Consider the following 23740-nt stretch of genomic DNA (forward strand, 5'->3'; position numbering starts at 1 on the left):
GACACCACAGTCTCCCAGCTTTTTGATGAGGACAGGGTGAGAGACAGTGTCGAAAGCCTTCCGGAAGTCCAGAAAGACTACATCCACAGCAACCCCTGCGTCTAATGATTTGGTGCTGAGTTCAAGGGAGATCTGGGCATGATTAAGCCCTCGCCAAGCCCTGGAGCGGCCTGGTGCCTCAGCTAGCAAAGAGTGAGTCGGTAATGAGGATGCCGAGCTCTTACACCAGGCCTTTTACTGGGAGATCTCAAAGCGCTGTTTGCAGATGGGCAAACTGAGGCGCAGAGCAGGACCGTGGCTGGCTGGGGGGCAGGGGGTGGGGCCACAGTTGATGCTGGGGGTGAGGGTGTGTTTGCAGGCAGGGGATGTCGGACTGGAGCTGCGAGCCCATGCCACAGCCAGGCCTGCTGCTGTCTTTGTTTGCACGGTGAGCATGAGACAGAAGGAAAGTGTGTGCACGTGTGTACACTTGAGAGGGACAAGGTTGTATGTGTCCAAGTGCGCAAGCATCCAGTGGGCGTGCGCTCTACGGGGCAGGGGTGGCTCATGTGTGTGCCCACGTGTGTGTGCCTGCATACACGTCAGAGAGTGGGCGAGTCTGTGCACACGCCTGGGTCTGAGCCAGTCAGAGTGACAGGGAGTCTGCGTGTGCCCGTGCGCGTGGCCAGAAGCAGAACCACAAATGTGAGCGTGCCCTGAGCGCGTGTCCGCACTTGAGCTGCGTCTCCCCATCGCCCCGCGCCGCGCTGCCCGGGTTTCCGATGCACGTCGCACAGGCAAGTGGGCACAGGGCAGGGCCGGCTTGGGCAGCCCCAGCCCCTCTTGCCAGGCTGGGCCCTTTAAAGTGCCTGCCAGCGGGTGCCCAGTGCCACGCCTCACCGCAGCCTCCTTGCTCCATGGCATTACACATGCAGCAGCGTCCGTGTCTTGCCCGGCAGCCCAGCCCACTGCGCTGAATTGCCACTTAGAGACCCAGTGGGGCTCTGTGCTGCGGGGGCCAGCTCCATTTAAATGGAGATGCGGCTGCCGCCTCCTCCTCCCCGGGAGCGAGGAGCAGGAATTGTGTTCTCCGGAGGAGCCTCTGAACCGGCAGAGCCGTCCCTGTGCCCCCGCTGCCCTTGCACGTAGCCTGGCGCAGCCCCCGGGGACAGGTCCTCCAGGAGTAGAAATCGGGAAGGTTGAAGCCCACAACTGGGCACGGAGCCTGTAAGGGTGAGCGCGGGACGGCCGGACCTGGACAGACACGCGTCCCGTGTGCCCGAAGGATGCGGGAGCCTAGTTTGGGGCTGTTTGAAAGCTTGGAGCCGGCTGCAAGATCCAGGCTCTGGCACCCCTCCATCCTGCATTGTGAGGCTCCCCCGGGATGCCCTGGCAGAGGGGCTGGGCGTGTCCCCAGCGTGGCTCCCTCTTGGCAAGCGCACGTGGCAGCTCCGTGGCCCAGTTGCACGGGGGTGCCCACGTGCCTACCCCACTACCTGGGGATCCTGCTGGGGCTGGCCCCGGCCATCTTCCACCTCCTGGCCACGTGGAGCCAGGACCTGGGCTGCAGTGTCCCCTCCGTGCCCCTGGCCTTGGCCCCCGCCACCAAGCACAAACTTCAGCATCTTGTCTTTTGAGGCCCCCCCGGCCCCCGCGCCGCACCAGGGCTCATGAATAATTCCTCGGCGTGTCAGTGACCTGCCTGCTGCCTTCGCAGAGGGGTGTCTGCCGGCTTTTTTTGTCTGGAGCGTTTTAAAGAGAGACTGACAGCTGACAAGGCTTCCCGGCGTGCCCCCGTGCCCCCCGGCCCCCCACCTCCCTGCTCCGTCCGGCAACAGGGTTTGCATGTACCGCTGTCAATCTTGCCCGCGCCGGGGGCGGAGGGAGCCCGAGGGGACACAAAGGGGTCTAGGAGGCGGAGGCTTCCTAGGGGCAGAGAGGCAGGAGTTTGGGGGGTGGGGGGCTGCCGGGAGGACGGGCGCCCCTGAAGGACGCTCAGGGTCAGGCTTGCATACTGTGCCCCCCACCAGGCAGCAGCTGAGGGCTGGTCCATCCGTGCAGGCCGTTTGTCCCCGCTGCCCTTGGTCCCCTCGCCCAGCATGTGACGGGCCGGCTGCACGTGCCATAGTCGGCACCCAAGCCCCCGTGCCGCACCCGATTGGGTGCAGACCCTATAGAGACCCTGTGCCCTAGGCCGCGGCCGCCTTCCCACCATCGGGTCTGACTCTTGCTTTCGTTAGGGTGTTCCCATTGCCCCTCTAAGTGCTGTTTTCCAAGGGCGCGGATGGGATGCAACGTATCCCTGCACAGAGCGACGGAAAGCACCGGGACGTGGCAGTAGCAGAACACAAGAGGGAAAGGGGGTGGTTAGAAGTATCCTCCAGATGCTCACGGGCAGGCATGCACACACGCACGCACACATACATATATGTACAGACACACACGCCTCAGCCTGCGTCTTTATTCCAGGTGTTGTGTGCTCTCTCAGCATCTTGGAAGGGAATCAATCTCACGCACCTGCCCCAGCATTGCTGACTCCGGCAAGAGACTTTCTATACGAGGGAAAGCGCTGCTGTAGGAACCGCAAATTAATTAGCTGAGAAAACCCACTCGAGGTAGGGAGAGAGGAGCACCCCAGGACGGCTGGCAGCCCAGACCAGGGAGCTCCTGGCAAACTCGGGGGCCAGCCGAAGCAGATGAGCAAGTTATTTTCCATTTCAGGGGGCAGGTTTTGGGGCCCCGGGAGCAGCCGATGGAGCTGGCTGTTTTTAAGGGACCGTGGCACATCGCTGTCTAAGATGGGAATTGCCTATAGACTCTGGAGTCATTTTCCAGCTCCGCTAATCCCTTAATCTCTTAGATAATCAGCACCAAAAACGTAAATTACAATAGGATTGCAGTGCACATCTGCATTAATACCAAAAGGGGCTGATGGTATCGCAAGGCATAATGATTTTTTGCTACTTATTACCAAGTGTTGCCGGTTTATTAATCTTAAAACAATGAGGTACTAAATTTAATCTTGTAAGGTTAATGTGAAGAGAGAGCGCTGGGCCTAGTGGTTAGAGCTGCGGCGCTGTGAGCCGGGACGCCTGGGTTTTCTCCCTCTCTGCGGGAGGGAAAGGGGTTCGGGGGGAGCAGGGGTCGGGGTACGAAGAGCCAGCTCTCCCGGCTTCTCTTTGTCCCTCAGTTGCTGCAGTCGAAGTATTGGATGTTTCCGGGCCTCGGTTTTATTCATCTGCAAACAGGGTGAATCGACCCAGGGGGGGTCATTAGGATTAATTAATTAATTAACAGTGGCAAAGCCTATTGAGAGTGGGGGTGAGAAGCAGCAGAGGAATTTGGCACGTGATTACTTGTAAGCAGGCAGCTCCGATTCTGCGGGGGGCTGGGGGATTCGCTGCAGCAACGAGGGGAATGGGAAACGCGGGTTAAAGGGACACCAGGACCGGGGTGGGGGGGTTTGCTTCCCCAGGACCTGGCTTACAGCGTGTGGGTGTCCTTCCATGGGTGGCTCAGTGCAGGCACCCCGAGCCACGCATTGCTTTTGAAACCCTTCCCCATCATGGCCCGGAGTATCCCATGGTGCCTGGCCCTGCACCACCCCCGGCCCCCAGCGTGGGCAGGGAGTTGTTGGCAGCCAGGACCCCTGGGTTTGCAGCAGGGGCGGGCAGCACAGCGGGTGGAGAATGGAGATGCTTCGGGCATCTGAATTGCACAGTCCCCGAGACCCCCGGAGCTCCCGCCGGGCTCCTCCGGCGCTGGGGGTCTCGGGCTTTGATTGCGCTGAGTCTGCCTGGCCCTGCTCACCCCTGCCTCCTGGTTCTCTTGGCTGCAGGTTTCATCGAGGGGACTACACGGTGGAAGTGAGCATCAACGACTACCTGGATATCTACTGCCCTCACTATGAGGACCCCTTCCCGACGGACAAGATGGAGCGGTACATCCTGTACATGGTCAACTACGAGGGCCACGCCTCCTGCGACCACCGGCAGAAGGGCTTCAAGCGCTGGGAGTGCAACCGGCCCGACTCACCCAACGGGCCCCTGAAGTTCTCCGAGAAGTTCCAGCTCTTCACGCCCTTCTCCCTGGGCTTCGAGTTTCGGCCGGGGCATGAGTACTACTACATCTGTGAGTACCGTGCCCCGTCCCCCCCGGGTACCCACCCCCCAGCCACGGCGCCACGGCTGTGAGTGACACCTCCCAGTCTCGAGTAAGGCGGCTTTCAAGCCTAGTGGGCACCATGCAGATTTGCACAGCGATGGGTTAGCACAACTCAGGTCAGCTGTGCTAGTGGCAGCATAAAGGCCCTGGGAAAGGCAGGTGTGTGTGTCACTGGTCTCTCGCTAGATGCAGCAGTTCGGTTCTGTGTCAGGTGCCCCGTACTGCTAGCAGCTCTGGGAGACTCTCCTCTAGCTCTCCGGGCACGGAGGGCAAATTCTGGTGCTGCTGCTGACACATGTGGCCTGCTGTGCAGAGGAGCAATCTCCTCCTCTCCTTCTTCTGTGGTTCCTTCATTTGGGGTCCTCCGGGAGGCTGTGACTTAGCCCAGCCACCCTGCGAGAAACCCGGGGGCATTTCGGTGGCGTGGGGGAAAGGGAGCTTGTTTGCTGTTGGGAGGAGAAGGCTCCACAGGTTCCTAATTTTGTGGCGGTGAGGGAGCAGCACTGAAGCAAGGCTGGCAGCATCGTGTTCGGTCCTTCAGGATTGGGCCGGCGCCAGTGCTGCCTGGCCGGAGAGGCACAGGCGACCTGGAGCATGCCAGCAAATCTGCCCTCGCCTTCCAGGCACCCTGGAGGGGGGTGCAACGGTGATGGGCAGGCACAGGGGGAGGAAGCAGCTTGCCTGCCATCATAGCTAGGGTCAGAGGCCAGGGTTGTAATCCGTGGAGCTCGCAGCTCCTCCACTCCCGCGCCTAAAACTATTGGAGTAGTAGCTGGGCTGGGTGACACTTCTGGGGGTGGATCCAGTGTTAATGCCAGCTGACTGCACTGGACGCTTGGCGAGGGCTTGGGACTTGGTTCTTCTTTGTGTATGTGTGCAAGGTGCGTTGGGGCAGGACAGGTGGAGATGAGCCCCTGCCCGGCTGGTTCTGCAGCTCCCCAGGACTTCCCCAGGGGCTTGCTGCTGTCTTGCTCCTGGTGAATCCCAGGGTTCACTGTGCTGCTCCAGGGTCACTGTTGTCACCTTCCTGGGGTCGCAGGGAGGTGGGCACGTGCAACCCAGTGCCTGCCTGGGCATGCAGAGAGATGGAGATAAGGCAGCAACTACCCCTGGTTTCTTACCTCTGGGCTGGAGCTTGGGGCTGGGCCCTGGAGCCAAGTAGCCTCAGACAGGGCAGTGGAAAGGGTCTCCCATGGCTAAGAGGGATTCCCCCCACCCCCTCTGTTCATCAGCCATCAAAGGGGCTTGGAGCCATCGACCTTGCCCAGAGCCAAGGTGCAGAGCTGGGGCTTCCCCGGGGTTTCCCAGCAGGCGAGCAGTGGGGCTGGGACTAGCAGCCACGCCTCGCCAGGTCCTGGCCGGGCACCAGGGCACCGTGCCACGCAGCGCGCAGCCAGGTCAGGAGGTATTTTAGTTTCCAGCAGCAGCTTTGTTTAATCCCTGTTGCTCCGGCTGGAACACGGGACGCCGGAGCTGGTGTGAGCAGAGCCTGCAATTGAAGCCCGGGCCACGGGTTCGTCGGCCGAGGGGGTGCTGGAGAAATAATGAGCCCAGCCCAGACGCCACAGAGAGCGGCTCTCGGGCAGCCCTGCATGCCCCGCCAGGCTGCCCAGGGGGTGCCCCCCGCTCCGAGCAAGCAAAAATAAGGGGCTGCGATCGCTCCTTCAACCACCCGTTAGGGAGCCTGGTTTCCAGCTCTCATCAGTAGCAGAGCCACATTTATCTTGATTGGAAGCGGGGCTTTTATCTTGGGGACAGCGGCGAGGCGAGGGACAGCCCAAAGGCGCTGCCATCTGGGGACCTGCTGGGCGTTTGGCCCTCCACACCAGTGGCGCGTGGGCAGGGGAAGGGGCTGCAGTGACTCGGGAGCATCCTTGGCTTAGCTGCTTGAACTCCATTGGATCTGACCGCACCTAATCCATCTGCTCCAGTGGGCGGTGGGGTCTGAGTGGAGCATTCCCAGTGAGACCAGTTCCCCGCTGTCGGTCGCTCGTTGGGATGTCCACGGGGCTCTCGGCCCCTCTCCTCTGAGCCCCCAAGTCAGGAGACATAGGTAGGGCCTCAGGGGATGGAGAAGCAAGGTGAGGCTGCCCCTGGACCCTGCACTGAAGGATGCAGCAAGGGGCTGTGCGGGTCCTCAAGGCCCATCCTTAAGGACAGGTAGGAGATGGCGCTAAGCTCTCACCTTCCTGTCCCTCCCACGGGGCAGAGGGTCGTGGGCACGGTGTTAAGGATTGCTGGCACCTGAGGGATGGTTCCTTTTGGACCAGGTCGGTGGTCTTTGCCCATTGCCAAACAAGAACCAGCGGCACCACGTGTGGCCACCACCCTGCGCCTTCCTCTGGCTGCAAGCACCTGCCAAACTCGCAGGCACTGAGAAAAACTCATCACGGAGCAGGCTGGCTATTTATGCAGGGCCTACTAAAACACCACCTTGCATGCCTCCTGCTGTCTTCAGCAGCAGCAGCGCAACCCTGGCATCTTCGCTGGGGAGATGGCAGCCAGCAAACCCTGTGCCCCCAACCAGAGCGGCTGCATCCGTAGCCCCACGCCACCACGCTCTGGGCACACGTCGAAGCCCTTTGCACCAGGTCTAATGCTCTTCTGAATGAGCCAGACAGGCAGTGAGAGGATCAGGCCCGAAGGGGGCAGAATTGGGCCCATTATTATTTTTGGCTTGTAGAACGGAGGGGACGTTGGGGTCAGAAATCAATAGAGAATAACGGCCTGGTTGGCTGGAGCTGCTGGAAAAATCCAGAGGGGGCTTGCACTAGGGCACGGCCAGTTTGCAGTCAGAAAAGTGGGGGGAGAGGGGAGGGCAAGGAAAAAAGCTGCGACCCTAAAGCACTTAGTGGTGTCACGGGGAGCCGGGACCCTTCTTCCGTCAGCATAGGAACAGCCCGCACGGTTCTCTCTCTCATTATTTCCCCTTCCTTCTCTAAAGCATCTGTATTCAGCCTACTTAATTTGTTCCTTTTATCTATATTAAATTACCATTTCCCCCCCTCTCCTCCCTCTCCCCGTAAAATGTCACTCGTGAAATAACTGCGGCTACGACTCTCTCGTGCTTTTTTTTTTCATTCTGTTTTTTTTTTCCCCCCTGTATATTTTTTTTTTTTATTTTTAATGTCGTTAGGGAGAGATTACACAAGAGTAAATGGTGAGACTGATCATTGCTAAACCGGTTAGAATTCATGTCATGCGGAACATTAGAAATTATGCCTCTTTGAGGAACCGTATTTAGCAGACATGAAAGAAAAGAAATTACCTCCTTCTAGAGCTCGCAAATTGGAATTTCATTAACCTCGCAGGCATCGAGACGCCGGTTTGTGCTCCCAGTTCTGGGTCAAGGTTAAGAGCTGGCACTGGGAACATCCAGCAGTTGGGGGGACCCACGTTGCCTGTTGCTGCCGGATTCGGCTTTGCTGCCAGGTGCTGACGCACCGGCTGGGGGAGCGCGTGCCCCTTCCCCAGTTGAGGTGCGCTGCTAACCTGATGGGGTGCAGTGGTTACCCCACCCTTTGAACTCCCCCCCAAAAAAAACATGATGCAGGGCATCAGAGATGGGTGCTTAGAGGAGAAATCAGCTGCACCAGGATCGTAACCCCCCCCAGTCGTTTCAATTTAGGATAACTGTTATTGCATGTACTGTAAAACAAAAACCAATTCCTGGGAATAGGGAGAGACTCTGAGGCTGTCCCAGCGCGCCCAGTTGGAGACGGGGACGCGGGTGGAGCAACTGGGTTGTTAAACTGAGAGGAAGGGATGGAGAGGGCGCGCTGTGCAGATCTGCTGTTCCCGACAGATGGAGGCAGGCTGGCAGGTAGCTGCCCAGGGCTGGCTGGCGGGGGGATCTGCCAAGCCACTCGGCTCCAAGAGCTGCGTGCAGGTACACGGGGCTGTCGTGCTCGCGGAGGTGCCTTCGATCCCAGCCCTGGGTCACCGGGAGCTACCCAGACCCCCGGGGAGAGAGTCCCCAGGAGATCGAGGGAGGGGAAGCAGAGGCCCGGAGAGGGACCGCACGCTGCACGAGGTCACCCTGGCCAGGTGGGAACCCAGGTGTCCTGGTCTCAGCATGGCACCGCCAGATACGGTCGCCTGGCAGCTGCAAGGCCAGCGTATTTGATCCGGCTAAGCGGATGACACGAACCGGCCGGATCCCGCTGTCGAGCGGCGAAGGGGGTCGGCCACGCCGGCAGGTGTGTTACAGCTGAGTGTGGCCGGGGCCAGGAGCTCCCAGCACCTCCTCTGAGCTGGCGGGGAACACGGCACGTGCACGGGCTGTCATGGGCACGACAGGCTTTGCCAGGAGGCAGTTGCCGGGGCAGGACCTGTGTCACAGCCACAGCCAAGTCCCGTGTGCAGACAGATCAAGCCCCGCTTTGCCCTGGTGCACGCACGGGGGGAATAAGGACCACGTCCACTCCCACGATGTCAGCGCAGGGGCTGGGTTAGAGCTAAGGGCAGCCAACAGGCTAGTCGTGCACGCGGCCGGGGGGCTTCTGCATTTGTGGGGGTCTGTGGCTTCTGGGATATGCCAGTGCTTTCCAGACCAGTCCCTTCCCAGCACAGCATTTCTGCTTCTCGCGGGTCGTTCCTGGGAGCAGTGACGCTCGGGTATGTGCGAGAAAGGCCACGGCTGCATCCCAGCCCCAATGCCTGGGGCAGCTGCCAGGCCAGGACCCACTGCCCTGCCCGCTCCCTGCTCAGCCCGCAGGGTTTTTGCAGCTATTACTGCCCCTGCCTGAGCAGGAGCATGCAAAAAGGTGCACAGCCCATCTTATAAACCAAGTGACGTGTGTGTGTGTCAATCTAGAGGGGAGGAGGATTTCACCCGTGTGCCAGGACCCTGTATGTGCCCGAGGGGATGGGGCAAGGGGAGGGTCAGAGTCCCATTAATGTGACAGACACTCCCCCAGGCCCCTCCTTCCATTTCAAATTAAACTTTATTGAGAATCATTTCCATCCTTCCTTTTTTTTTTTTTTTTGAATTAAAAAAAAAAAGGCAGAGAGAAAGAAAATGAAGTTCCTTTAAAATACATATACCCATAAATTACATTCTCCATTTGGAGAGGGGCCTTTTGCCAAGATAATTATTGCAATTACTCCTTTTATCTCTCCCAATGAGGATTATTTTTTATTACGTGCCTCTCTCTCCCATTTCCTGTGTTCAGGGGGAAATGCATGTAGGCATGTGTGTGCATGCGTGTATTCACACACACGTGAAACAGGCCACGGGATAAAAGCCACCCAGAACCGTGTGATCACCCACCGCTGGGGGGCAGCTGAAGAGCCGAGGCGGCAGTGGAAAGAGGGCCCCCTCTTATTGTTAATGAGCATCATTGTCGATTATCAATGTCACAGCAAGGGCTGTCAAGCAATATTGAAAGGCATCAGCAACAGCTGGCTCCGGTCATGTCACACAATGGGGCACTGGGAGCCGTTGCCCCAGCCTGGCGCATGCTCAGCCATGAGCTGGGGGCTTTGCACAAATCCCGCTTTGATGAAGCTTTCCAGCCAGGGGCTTCCTCGCCGCCGGCCACCACGGTCCGCACCGTGACGGAGACCCTGCTTCTCGCTCCGTGCGAAGCTGCAGCTCATCTGGGCTGCGGGGAGGTTGCAGCAGATGCCGTCATGGGGTGTGATCCCCGTAGGGGTGGCAAACCAGGCCTGCGTGCATGGGATTCACAGCTGTGGGAAAGCCTCGCTATAGCAGCACCCCCACGCTGGGCACGTAGAAGCCCTGCAGTAGCAGTGCCTGGACACACAGCCCGGTCACACCGGCGGGATGTACATCAGATCTGCGTGGCGGCCTTACACTGGCATGCAGAGCAGATATCCCAGGGGAGCTGCTGGTAGCCAGTGCTATCGCAAAGCCATGCTGGTAGATGCAGGAGGAGCAAGGGGTAAACATGGAGCAAATGCCTGCCCCGAGATGTGCTGCAGACGCACGACATTTACACGGGTGTATTTGTCCCCTGGGTTTTCACCCTAGGCTAAAGCTACTCTGGATCCAAAGGCCGTATCAGTATAGGCCTGCACATCATACGCCTGCTCCAGAGAGAAACCGGCACAAAGACAGGTTGTATTTGTGCAGGCAAACACCACGATGATGGTTTTAGTCCAGGTCATTTTACATACGTGGGAAGGGAGCTCCCCATTCTTCCCAGCCTCGAATGCCTTGGTGTGGTCGAGGGTGGAGACCTGTGCCTTGCCCTGCACCCCTGCAAGAGCCTCCGACGAGCCTCCCATTGGGAGGATCTTGGCTACACGATTTGTGGCGGGGTGAGCTTGCTCTCGGGCTCTTCTCTAGCTTGCTCCTTCAGCCTTTCGAGTAGGGACAAGCAGGACCACGGGGCAGCTGAACTCCAAGGCATGAGGGATGCCTGCCCATCTGCCATGGATCTGGGAGTATCTGAAGCTCCAGACTGAAGAGCCTGGGAGGGAGGAGACGTGCCGCACCGACGTGAACGACTGAGCTCTGCTGAGTCAATAGGATTTGGAACAGATTTGGCCCAAGATGCAAAATTAAAACAAAAGATAAAAAACCCACACAAGTTGTGTGGCCACAACAAGGGGCTGTGATGGAGCCAGTGCATTAGGGAGAGGGGAGGAAGCCACAGGCTGATTTAGTCCCTCGCTTTGTTTTTGGTTAAAGGCAGGTTTAGGCTTTTGCTGCAGGACTTTGCTGGTGCCAGGACAGATTGTGAGAGACTACCGCCAGCCCAGAGCAACTATCTCCAGGCCTAATTTGCTTCGATCCCGACTGGCAGCGCCCCTGCTATTTCAGTGCTCTGTCTAGGCACTTACGCAGTGCCCATTACCGCAGCTTCAAAGTGCCTCGTGCTCAGGATGGAGGAACGCTCGCCCCCCCGCCTCGATGTGGGAGAAAGCAAAGGCTCCCGTGGAGAAGTAACGTCTGCCTGTTTGCAGCAGGAAAGGGCAAGCTGGGGGGGAGGGGGGTATTAAGTGACTTACCAAAGGCTCCAGAGTGCATCAGTGGCAGAGCTGGAGTTGGGGCCCCAGGAGCCAGGTTCTGGCTCCATCAAGGTCAGAGAGATCCCAGGGGAGTCTGCAGAGCCACGCGGGGGATTTGCACTGGAGTAAGTGAGATCAGCAGCCAGATGTAACCACTGCTCTATGCCGCTTCTGTGCGGGGGAGACCCGATGCCTCCCTGCATTTGAACCTGTCAGTGCCACATGCATCATCCCAGCCACAGCCTCTTGCACCTGGGGATTTGAAGGAAAACATCACACAGGGGAGGGCTCACGAGACACCATATCCCACTGGCGCCATCCTATAATCCCAGCCATTTATTGGGCTCAAGTAGATTAGGCTGACACGGAGCCAGTTTTGGCTGCTGCTTACCAGGGCAGCCAAGTCACGAGCTGCTGGGTATCACGATACCAGCCGGTCCCGAAAGGAAGCAGGCTCCTGTCCTACACGTGCAAGCAGTGCCTGCCCAAAGGAGCAGCTGGCCTGGGGGCGAGCGGTTCACCTGCACGGTCACAGGGGCGCAGGGAGTCAGGCCCTGAGCCCTGATCTCCGAAGCTTCCTTGCAGTGCCCCAACCGCAGACCCAGCTGTCCTCCAGCTGCGCACACCACTGGGTTCCCTTCCAGGCTATTAGCACTTGCATGTTTGTGGGAACAGCCCACCCTTGAAATCCCCCAGGCGTTAATTAGCCAGCCACTTTCAGCTCAGCCTCCTTTGAGCTACAGCAAAAAAAAAAAAAAGCACCCTCCTTCCCTCTCCAGCTTCTCCATCATTGCAACCCAACCCAGCAGCCTGCACTTAGCAGGGAGGAGACTCAGCTGGATCCAGCCTTTTATAGCTTGGCCCTAGGAGTGGGTGTTGCCTGGAGGATGACGCCACCCCTTACTTCCTCCTACATAAATGAGAGTTTGGGATGGTCCCCAGCCCTTTGGGCATGGCTGGGATGATTTGCTAGGCATACCACATGCACTTCAGACTATCTATATTAAAAAAGGCATACACTTCTGACTGGTCTTTCTGTGGGCTGGGGGAGAGCAGGCGCTCTTTCCGGTGATAATGGAGCTTTCTTGGGGGCCCCCGGCCCTATGGAGATGGCTGCCGGGGGTCTCTGGGCCTGGTAACAACACCAAGCAAAGCGTAGGCCTGGCTGCATGTCAGGCAAGGATAAGCAGGGAGCAGTCGGGTGCCTGAGCACCTCTGTGCACCTTGCTAGCAGCAGCTGTGCTCACAGCTGGATTAGCTGGCACCAGGCTTAGGGGGTGGATGTCTTTCATGCACCCCAGGGTGGGTAGGGGCAGCTGCCTGCAGTGCTCCCCCTCCCTTGTGTTTGGGGTGGGGGGGGCTCCTAGTAGCTGTTTGCTACCTGAGTACTTTTGGTTGGGCCGGGGGGACTGGGCAGCCCCTGCTCAATGCTGTCCCAGTGGCGGGAGCTCTGTGGAGTCGATGGTGTGCCGGAGCCGGGCAAGATGAAGCTGAAAGCACAGCAGTTTGGGAGGCAGGAGGAAGGGGTGGCCTGCCTGACCCTGCGCAGCTGGCTGGATGGGGCCTGCAGGCTGAGCAAATGGGCTGGCAAATGTTTGATTTCCTTCTTGCTTCTGGGCACGTTAATTATCCCCCCGCCCCCTGTATATCCTTATGGGAGCACTTTGCACACACGTGTACACATACACGCTCGCTCTCTCTAGCCCAGCTCGCTGGAGCTCCCCGACTCAGGGCTGAGATGGGGGGGGGGGCCTTGCACTGCTGTGAGCCCCTTTGCTTCAGGCCAGGATGGTTGCGGGCTGGGCATGCACAGAGGCTCCTGTCCCTGTTCACGTCTGGGCTGGGTGGAAGCAATGAGTGGTCGCGCCAGGAGCTGTGGTGTCCCATCCCTTGCTGTACATCTCCGGTTGCTGCACGGCTCCTCATAGAAGGAGGGCCAAAGGGGAAACTGAGGCACGATGTGGGTGCAGGACTTACGCCAGGATTAGCAATGGATCCCGGGGCCTGGCTTCTATCAGCTCTCAGGGTCTCTTCAACCTGATCTCTTGCCTCCAGCCGGAGAGTCCCTGGGACTTTTCCTGCATTGCCCCAAGGCCAAGGGGGAGAGCCTCAGATGACAGCCGGCTTGTACGGGGCACTTGCAGCCTGCGAGCCCTCTGGGTGCAGGCTGCGGGGGCCGTCAGTATTGCAAGCCGATGGCAGCAGCATTGCAAAGCCCTTCTCCTTCGCTGGGGGCTGCTCAGGGGAGGAGCCGTGCGGGTCTCGGTGCCTGGCCTTGTGGCACTGGCCCTCCCATACTTCCCCATTCGGGACCTCAGGGAGGGGAGCAGCCAGCCCCACTGGGAAACCCCAGGACAGGGACATGCCCAAGGGATGTGGAGAGATCAGGAGCAAAATGGGGGAGCTAGGCTGTTGATGGAGCTGGGAAAACACATCCAGGGACGAGACACAGGGAGTCAGCAACACGTGAGGGGGGAGTGGGCAGTGAGTTAGGTGTGAGGTTGCTGGACATGGGGTTGGGACATGGGCAGTCAGGCACCAGCCTCTGCCACCAACTCCCCATGCGGCCTTGGCCATGTCACTCCACCTGGGCCAGACCGCCTTGGCTTCCCTTCGTATGAAGGGAGAGGGGCCCCAGCTCCACCCCTGCTATTGCCAGGTGTCCGGTCATGTCCTCCTGCTCATAAACGCATCCAGCTGTAGCAGCCGCGCGTTCCTGGCCCTTCCTGCTCCTCTGGGAAGGCTGCTCCAGGGCCTCGAACAGCAGGAAACCATGTCATTCCCAGCTTGGATGCGTCTGCTGGGCCTTTGTCCCCTCCTTGATCTGGTGCCAGCGCTGTCTGTCCCCCTCCACGGCCGCCCGGTTCCTAACGCGGCGTAAGCGACTGTCTCCCTGGCTCGCCCGGCATGGGGACCTGGCTACCATCCCCGGCCCCACCTCCCCGGCGAAACAGCCGAACAATCAGCGTTTCAAGCTGCTTTAACACTTATTCGAGATGACCCCGAAAAGGCAGAAAACACCAGGCTTTTCTCCGCACCGGATGTCCCCCACACAGCTTGGGGCCGGGGCTGTCAGAGCCGATCAGCCTCAGGGCGAATTAAAATCCACCTCACCTTGTCCGGCTCCGTCCGGCATGCACGCTCCTGAGGCCTCCCCGCTCCCCCCCGCGCCAGCTTATTCAGTCCCATCTCCTCCCTTTCTCACTTTGCACATCGCACTGTTTTAATTGCAAACTGTTCCCCTTCAATAGCCGCTCGACTCCAGCGCCGCTCCGGGGCACCCCCTGCATTCGCCGTGTCTGTAATTCTCTCTCGGCGTTTCATGCCTGGCCCCTGTCCTCCTTTCCCTGCCTTGGTCTGGAGGGAGCCTCTAATAAGCATGAAATCTGGCTTGGCAGACATTTTTTAGCCCCCAGAACATGTATCCAGGGACAATCCGGCGGAGAGGCGCAGCCCGGGGTCGGGCAACTTTTGACGCTGGCTAAGCGTTGATCAAAGCTGCGGTTTGTGGCAGGAGTCACCTCAATCATGCAAGGGATGCTTCAAACTTTTAAGCTCCTTAACAGGAGCCGGGAACAGCCGGAGGTCAAGGGGCAGTCATGCGGGGGGGCGGTGTTCGCTCTCCCGGACCCGCCTGGCTTTTGGTGGCCACCGATGCTACCCCGCATGGGGGCTGAGTTGCTGGTCCCCTTCTCTGAGCCACTCGTTGCTGGACTTGGCCCCTGGGGTGGTCGATGCAACCCTTCCCGGGGTCGCGGCTGTGATGTCCCCGCGGCTGAAAGGGGTCGAGGCAGAAGGTCGCGCAGAGGTAGCCGTGTGTACCGGGGCCGCGGGATTGCCTGCATCGCTCCCCTCGGGCCCTTTATCCTGCCTAGGATGGGTGGCTCCGAACAAGGGGCAAGAGATCCCATCCCGGGATAACCAGCCCCTGCAGGACTTCTCTTCTGACCTCAGTGCTTGAACCCAGGCTTGGTGATGCCCAAAATAAGGGTGGGTGCTTGTCACCTTGCAGTGGGGGTTGTGCCAGCCCCGTCCTGTGGCCGTGAGTCCCACTGGCCGATGATGGCATGGACAATACACACCAAATCTTCCCCTTTCTGGGGGTTACATCCTGGGCCCAGTCCTTTGCTGATGGGAAGGGGCTTGACCCAGGGAAAGGCGTTTCACACGCCTGCCGCTGCACGTGGGTTGCAGAGGAGGAGCAGGGCAGGGGTCCTTGCGGCCGTCTGCTTCGGGGTCATTGATCTGGAAAGTTAAGGACATCGGGAGGGGGATTTGATGCTGGGATCGGGGCTCCGGCGGCTCTGTCGTCTGGTCGTGTCCCCGGTGGTAGCCGCTGTTTCGGATGCTGCAGCGATGACCCAAGTGAGATCGGGTGCCAGGCAACTAGAGGGGAAGAGTCGGCGCCCACGGAGAGAGAGTCTGGGAAGGGAAGGACCGGTGTCTGCCCTCTGCCTGGGAGAGGGTCTCGCGGGGGGGCTCTCGGCTGGTCTAGGGCTCAAGCCTGGTCCACAGGCCGCCTGCCCAGTGCCTTGAGTGACATGAGTTTGGGCAGGTCTCGGCATAATGCTCAGTGCTCGAGCCTGCCCCAGAGCGGCGCGCTTGGCTCCTTCGCGCCGAGGCCCGGCTTGAACGCGCGTGCCGTTGGCGTCAGATGTCTGTGGCCTGCCGAGGCAGGCTGGGCCAGGTTGACGGCAGAAGCTGGGGTAAATCTCGGGGCAGAGGGGGCATCCAGGAGCAGCACGGCATGGTTTTGCAGACCCACCTTGAAGAAATCAACCCACTAACAGGAGCTTGTGGGGTGGAGGCGGCACCTCTTTTGCACATTATAATCGTATTTGCAAAGGACAGATACTCCCCCATCGATGATGGTGTTGGTTTCTCTGCTTCCCTCTGGCTCACACCCTGCCCTGCGTAGCGCGTGAGCCCTTGGGAGTGTTGGTGCCAGGCCCAGCTGGGCGCAGGGATGCCCAAGGGACTTAGGATCATGGAGAATCACAGAGAAGCAGGGCTGGCAGGGAGCTCCAGATCTCGCATCTAGTCCTGAGACAGGATCAGTCCTGTCCAAACCATGCGATACAAATCCATAACCTAAGCTCTTCATGAATCAACCCTGACACAGCACCGGACATCACGCTCGGACCTGCCGCAGGGAAAGGAGGGGGGCCCAGCAGCCAGCGTCCGGCTTCTGTAAAAGGTTATGAGATCCCAGGTAGAGGGCAGCCCCCCCCGTGGGGTAAAAATCCTTCCTGACCCCAAATACAGCATTGGTCCGACCCTAAGTGGAGGGGCAAGACCCCTTAGGGCAAGACCCCTCTGGCTTGAAGTCCCAGCAGGAGCATTGGCACAGCCCAGCACCATCCCCAGCCTGGGCTGCAGCCAGCACCCTCCGCAGGAGGCTGAACCCCCCCGGACACGCAGCAGGAAGGGGAGGGCAGCCAGTTATGTCCCCTCTGGCCTCGCCTGGCATCAGGCTGATTTGCAGGGGCTTCCCCTTGAGCTGTGATAGTTTCCAAGCTCACGAGCCAGACCGTGGCCAGTTACAGCGATCCCGAAGGGGAGGAAGACCCTGGTGCCGGGGGCGGCGGTGGCTTTGCATTTAGCACAGCACCGCCTTTGCCGACGCATGGTGGTACGCACACCGGGGTGTCCTGCTCCTTTGCTAACCCACTGCATTTCTCTCTTTCTCCCTTGTATCTCTTCCAGCTGCCACCCCCCCTAACCTGGTTGACAGGCCCTGCTTAAAGCTGAAGGTTTATGTTCGACCGACAAGTAAGTAGCCCACTTCCGAGCCGGCGACGGGCTCCGTGCGTGGGAGGGGAGGGCACGCTGATACGTGGCTTAGGCCCTCAGGCTCCCCGATCCGGAGCCAGACATGGCACCCTCCGAGCATCCCCTTTCACCCCAGGGGCAGAGGGCCCGTCCGCACTGCTGTGAGCTTATCCACGATGCGCAGCACGATGTGAGGCCAGCGGGGATCTGCCAGTCCCGGGTCTTCGTCACTGGTCCAGCACAGAGCCCAGGGGTGGTGGATTTTCAGGAGAGACGCTTTGACAAAACATGCTAGAGGCAGGTGGACATCGAACCATCTCCAGAGCCAGCCACAGATCCCCGGTGTCATGCCCGTGAGTCGCTTGCATGGGCAGAAGCCAGCTAGGATCCTTCCCGTGCTGGCCTTGCGGGTGCTCTGATGCTTCTCATGCCAGGTCTCCTGTGCATGATGCCGTCCCACCCAGCCAAGGCCCCTGGGAGCTGGCGAGGTACCAGCCTCCCTGCCAGCCTCTTCACCCTTGCTGCTGCATTGGAAAGAGGAGAGAAAAATCCTTGTCCCCACCCAGCAGCAACTCTGCAGTCAACTACCTTGGCCACAGAAAGCAGCCAATTAATTATTTTCTTCTCCCATTAACGTGTAATTAGTGCATGGCAGCTGCTGTCCCAGGGGAAGGGAGCGAGGGGCTGCAAAATGTCACTGTTTAAATGGACGGCGTTGATCGGGTCGGGGGGGTTGGTTTGTGTGGCTTTAAAATGAAAGTCCAGAGAATGAAATGATCAGCAAGGAAGTCCATGTCATTAGCAACTCTTTTGCTTGGTGGAAAGAAATCTCCAGTGTTTTTGGTGTTTTGACCAGTCTTGGGATTGCATGACACAGAGGCCTCGGAAACACTCGGTGCTGAGCAACCCGAGCTCGAGTCAGGTGGCACTGGGGTGTTTTGCCAGCCACACAGGTTTGGGCACCCTCAAAATGAGCTGGCCTGCAGTAGGAGATGTCTCGGTATCTTCCCCGTTGGGCACCTCTGCCACGTCCAGATGCCCACAGTTCAGACCAAGGCAGGGGCCGCCCCGACCATACAGCAATGCCCCCAGTGTGCATGGGGATGGATTGTCACCTGAACAATCATCCGTTAAAAGGGGCTGGTGGGAAACTGGAGGAGAGGAAGACAAGGAGGCGAGAGGAAAGAGAAGAGGAGAGTGAGGAGGGAGAGAAAATGAGTGGCATGGGCAGGCTGGTGGAGGCTGTGCTTTTCCTGGCTTCGGGTCTCTTACAATCCTTAATCCAGTAATAAACAAGAGGGACCGGAGCTCAGGGGCTGCGTTAACAGCTTTAGTTATAATTTAACTTGTTCCCTTGAATGCGCTTTGCTTTGCTACCTGATTAGGGCTTCGGCTGCTGGATTATTGGATTGTTATTAAGCAATTGCTCTTTGACCGCCAGGAGGTTGGTCCGACTCCAGCTCTGGCCAGATCTGCAGGCCCGGGACTTCCCCAGGCTCCTCGGGAGCCGGCAGCAGCCGTCGGCTCCTGTGCATCTCGCACAATACCACCCTCGTGCTTGGCATACTGTCAGCCAGGGGCTTAGGCCGGGAGCATGAGGAAATGCTCCTAATCCCATTTAAAGGGCAGCCACCTTCCCACGGGGGCAGCTCCCAGCACCCCTCCCACCGCACGCGGCAGCCGGGAATGAGGGACAAGCGCGGGAGTGTCCCGGGCTTCGACCCTCAGGACTTTGCTCCTGATTTCCAGTTGTTCCAGCTTCTGTTTGCACCTAAAATGCAACCCACGGGAGGCAGGCAGGGACAGAGAGGGACGGCCCAGTGCCCCGGAGATGGGTCGCTCCGGACACGCGCGTTCCTCCCTCCCCTCGTCCCTCGAAAGACCCGGCAAAGTTCCCGAGTCGCCTCTGGGCATCGTTCCAGTTGTTGTTTGTAGTCTGCACCGCGGCAGCGGCTGAGCGCGCTCCTGTCCTCCCTCCGAGTCTTCTCGCGGCTGCCGGGGGGGTGACATTTTTCAAGGTCGCTGCTTTGCAATCTTGTGTTTGTGTGGCTGCATTTCGAGGGCCCCAGATCACTGATTTGTGACAGCGCGTGCGGTGACTCAATTACACGTCGTGATAGGGAGACAGGTTGGTTTTGCTCAGCTCCATGGCTTTTTCTCAAGGCACCGGACTGAGATGCCGAAGCGCGGCCGGCTCCCCCTGGCCGCCCCCGTCCCAACAAGCCCGCTTCACGAAGACCCTCCTTCACCTCCACCGGAAACCGGGGGCTCACCCAGCCGGCTTTTCATCTTGCATTGCTCACCCCAGTCCTCGGTCTTAGCTGCTACGTGCCATCAGCTGCCAGCCTCAGTTTCCCCCCTTTCCTCCAGCAGTTCGGCTTGGCAGCTCCCAGTCACGGTCGGCCCTGGGATGGGGCTTTTCCTGCATGGATGGAGAGCTGCCTCTCTGCTTTACTCGTGTGCTCAAGCATTTGCCAGCGGTTGGCCATCATGCTCTGGATTTCCAGTCTCTACGAGCCGTATTTCTTCCCTTTCACGGGCACGAATACCTGCATTGCTCGAAGCAGCAGGTGCAGCCTGTCTTGTGTGGCCCTTGCTCCAGCTGTGGAGTTGCCTTTCTGTCTGCAGCAAGGGAGGCTGAAGTTGGATATTAGGAAAAGCTGTCTCACGCGGAGGGCGGTGAAGCACTGGAACGGGTCACCCAGAGGGGTGGTGGCGTCTCCATCCTTGGAGGTGTTTAAGGCCCAGCTAGACAAAGCCTCGGCCGGGATGATGTAGCTGGGGCTGGTCCTGCTTGGAGGAGGGGGTTGCACTAGCTGCAACCTCCTGAGCTCCCTTCAACCCTCATTTTCTATAATTCACTGATGGAGCTTGCCAGACCTGACCCCAGCCCCTGTAATGCTCGGCGCGCCCCAGCGCCTGGGCCCACCCGTGTAAGGCATCGTCTCCACTTCCATGATTAAAAATCCTAGGAGCCATGTCGCTTCCTAGCTCCGGCGGCTGCCGAAGGCAAATGACAGAGCGGCCATCGTTCCCGCTATTGAAATCCCAAGACTTGAAGGTAGTTGTGAGATTTCTGCGTGCCGGCTTTTGGCAGCCTGTTGATCGCCAGCATAATCGCTCCCCCCATGCTGCTTGCACGTTCCCGCTCCCTTTTGTGTGTATTTCTCCGAATATAATGAATCGAGCGAAAGAAAGAGCAATAACAAGATAACAAAGGAAATCAGCAGAAAGTGGCAGCTGAATGCGGCTCCATTGGAAATGAAAGCCGGGAGTGGGGGAGGCAGGAGGGAAGAAAGTATCAAAGTTTTTAGGCAGCTCTTAAGTGGTTGCCTGTTCTCTCCTCCTTTTAACAGTTAATGTGGCTTTCCAGCTTGGATGGGAGCCAGGAGGCTGGTTCTCTGGATGCCTTGAATGCAGAAAAATTGGTTGGGAAAGAAAGTGTATTTTGAAGTTCCCAGGGAGGGAAGTAGCAGGAGTTAGAGCGTGCTGCAGCTGGCCGGCCCCGCAAACATGGGCAGCCCGAGAGGTAGATTGAAGTCAGGCGGTGCCGCACCTTGGAGACTAACTTGTTCTTGGGTTCTCTCGTGCCCTTTTATCATCACGAGCAGCAGGAAGCAGGCTGGAAGGGGCTTGAGCCGGCACCGGAGGCCAGGACGAGACCGTCAGCGGGGGGTGGAGGGGACAGAGGAGACGGGTGCGAGGGCGGACCCCAGGTTTGATGCTGCTCGTCGGACAAGCGATGCTTTGACTCCGCCGCGCTCAGCCCCAGGGAGCTTGCACGTGGCGCTGCGCTCATGCAGTCGTCCCTGCGGCGGCCCTTACAGCCCGCGCCGGAGCCAGGGGACGATGCAGGAACCTCAGCCTCCCTCGCCACGCCGGGGCCGGGGGGCCGTGGTTTGGGACCCTGACCTCCTCGAAAGCAGCAGGCCAGACAGCCTTAGAAAAGCACCCGGCATGCAGTTAAAGAGCTTGCAATTTCCTGCAGTTTTTGGGGGGTGAGGCATGGTCCGGCTCGGGGCGGCGGGGGTAGAGGAGGGTCCCTGCAGACGCCCCTCATGGCGCACCGCAGCGGGGAGCTGAGCGGGGCCCGGTGGCCGGTAGCTTGGCTCTGACGTGGGTCTCTTCTCCTCTCCCTTTGCAGACGATTCCCTGTACGAGTCCCCGGAGCCCATCTTCACAAGCAATAACTCCTGCTGCAGCCTCAGGGTCCCGCACGCCATCCTGGTGGTGGTGCCGGTGTTCTGGACTATCCTCACCTCCTAGCCCCACGCGGAGCCAAACCGAGGGAGGGGAGCAGCCTCGCAGCACAGCCGGGAAAGGAGGAGACGGACGGACATGGGGAAGAGGCGACGTGCTGGGGCCGGGGCTGGGGGGCAAGGTCCCTCTCAGTCCAGCCTTTGGCTTTTGCTTTCCAAGTTTTCCTTTGGCAGTGACCTTGGACCAGGGGCTCCAGCTGCTCGGATGCTGGGGGAAGAGGGGACCCCTGCCCCTGGCCGGGACTGATTTGGGGAGAAGACTGCCAAGATCCCCCCTGCCCTGGCGTCCCTCTTTGGGAGCCGCTAACCCCAGGCGGGACTGCGGCAGGGCGGACGCAGCACTGGCTCTGGACGGACCCGCGGCTCGGCCTCCCCCACAGGCATTTGCTTTTTAAATTTCTAGACCAAATATTCAAGTCCTTTTGGGTTTTTTATGTCATTCCCGGGGCCTGGGGGCTTCAGCCCTGTTCCCCGTGCAACCCGAGAGCCCTGCCCGCCCCCCCGCACCGCAGCCACGCTCCTTTCCCAGGTGCCGCAGGAAGGCCGGAGGATTTCCCCTCTCTCGGTTCCCCCCGGCGCTCGGACGGACCCGATCCCTGGCCCGGGGCAGCCGTCGGGAAGCGGACACGGCTCTGGGACATAGTGGTGCCCACAGCTGACGGAGCCCTTCCCAGGCCAGCCTGGGCTTTTGCCACGGTCCTTCTGCAGCCAGATTCGCTTTCGCCCGGACGGAGCGGTGCCAGGACCCCGGGGCTCCCTGCGGAGGGGTCTGGACAGAGGGGCCCGATGGAAACAGGCAATCCAGGACCTTCGGAGCCAGCCAGGCAGGGCCGGGACCTGGCAGGATGACTCTGGCTTGTGCACGGACATGTGTAATGTGGTGTTGCCATCGGGGTTTGCAAGGGGAGGGCTGAGTGGCCACGTGCAGCCGGCCCGGCAGCGGGCGGACGTCTTCGGAGCAGCAATGGGTCGTGCCTGCAAAGGGTTCATGGGCCAGCTGCGGGAGGGGAAGGGGCAGGTGAAGCCAGGGGTTTCGGCAGGAGCGGGCTCCCAAATCCACGTGGGGGAAGGGGCAGCCAGAGGTGGGCAGCGGAGCCGGCTTGTTGGAAAGCGTCTGCAGCAAGAGGCCAGGGGCAGGCCTGGAAGTGAGAAGGGCTCTGGGGATGGTGAGAGCAATCAAGGGCGCCAAGGATGCTGAGGGGTCTTCGAGGGGAGCCGTGATGCCAGGCTCCTCTGTGCCATCGATTGAGCTGTGCCAGGGTGGGGAGAGTCCCGCTGCTGGGCGGGCAATGGGTGCAGCTCGGCTAAGTCCCTTCGGCTCGCCGCCCCGGGGATCTGGCTGCAGGCCTTTCCCTCGCACCACCCCCATTCGCGAGACCCCTTCGCTTCACGCTGGGGCTGCTGCTTTCCCCCTCTGAGGGGCTGGGAGAGGCGTCAGCATCCGGCCAGCGCCCGGGTGGTCCCCAGCCCCGTTGGACCCACGAGCGAGCTGCTCATCGGGCCGCGGCGTGGGTCTCTGGAGCCATCCACGCCCTTCGCCTTCCCTCTCACCAGCGGCTTTCAATCCTGCCCCCCACCGCTGTGCTGCCCCGGGGAAAAGCAGCTGGCTCCGCTTTTTTTCCTCCCCATTTCTTTGCTGTTAAACTGGCCCCAAGCTACCCACGCATGCCCCGCTCCCTCCTCTCTGCCCCTTCTGCTGGGACAAGCTGCATTTCAGGGCCTGAAGTTAAAGAAGGAGGGGACAAGCCACGGCGGCGAGGGAGAGGGGCAAGGGGCTGTCGGGGTCTCGGCATGTCCCGTGGGAGAGGAGCCCAGGAGCAAGAGGCGGGGAAGGGAGGTTGGAGCCTGGCGGGTCTCAGGCTGGGGGGAGGAGGGTACGATCCAGGGATGCCCCGAGCGCCCAGCACATCCAGCTGCACGAGTCTCATCCCGCCAGCACCGGGGAAGCGGAAACCCGTGAAAGGCTGGCGATGCTAACCGAGCCCCCTGCCCCTTTCGGCCTTGTACATACAGCCGGCAGGCGTTGGACTGTGAGCCTTTGTCATATGTTTTTTTTTAACGTATTGTTGAGAATGGATTTTCTGGAAAGGGTTGATTTCGCTTTTGATTTTTTAGACTAGGAAGCTCGAAGCCGCGCAATAAGTTCATCTCGGCCCCTCTCATCCCCTCTCCCGCCCCTGCCGCGCCCTACGTCCCAGACCGGGGCACGGGACCCCCCCATTTCGACAGATGCCATCTTTCTCCCCTTCCCCCCCCTTCCATGGGAAGCCAGATTTTGCCACCCTTGCTCACAGCCAGTTCATGGCGAAGGGGCCCTGGCCCCGACTCTGGCTCTGGATGTGACTTTGGGCAAGGGGCTTGGGCAGCGAGCTGCTTCCGCACACGCCTGGCACGAAGCCCCCGGGTCACCCCGGAGGTCAGGGGAGCCAGTCGTGCAAGGCGCCTGCTGAAGCCTCTGGCCGAGTCTGCCAGGGCTTCCCAAATGTCCTCGGCTCATGGTTGCACCTTTAAAAGCCCCAGCTTGCACCTCTGGGGCCATAATACTGCCTGCATCCGTCCTGCTCCTCGGCGGACGGATGCTCGAGCCC

The 23740-nt window shown here is 59.8% G+C and overlaps 1 protein-coding gene across 2 annotated transcripts in view; it reads left to right on the top strand.

The window, feature by feature from the left end:
- The window catches only part of EFNA2 (ephrin A2), an 89968-nt gene extending 68407 nt beyond the window's left edge, over positions 1-21561 (top strand). The window contains exons 2-4 of one of the 2 annotated variants that reach the window (XM_019538280.1): positions 3818-4110; positions 16828-16893; positions 21038-21561. In XM_019538280.1, coding sequence (XP_019393825.1) covers positions 3818-4110; positions 16828-16893; positions 21038-21159 — 481 coding nt within the window. In that variant the 3' untranslated portion in view covers positions 21160-21561. The remainder of the gene's footprint in view (positions 1-3817; positions 4111-16827; positions 16894-21037) is intronic. The other variant, XM_019538281.1, reaches the window with a different exon arrangement.
- Positions 21562-23740: the final 2179 nt, after the last annotated feature.

Source organism: Crocodylus porosus, unplaced genomic scaffold (assembly GCF_001723895.1).
Source record: "Crocodylus porosus isolate Cpor-Errol unplaced genomic scaffold, CroPor_comp1, whole genome shotgun sequence".
Taxonomy (NCBI): Eukaryota; Metazoa; Chordata; order Crocodylia; family Crocodylidae; genus Crocodylus; species Crocodylus porosus.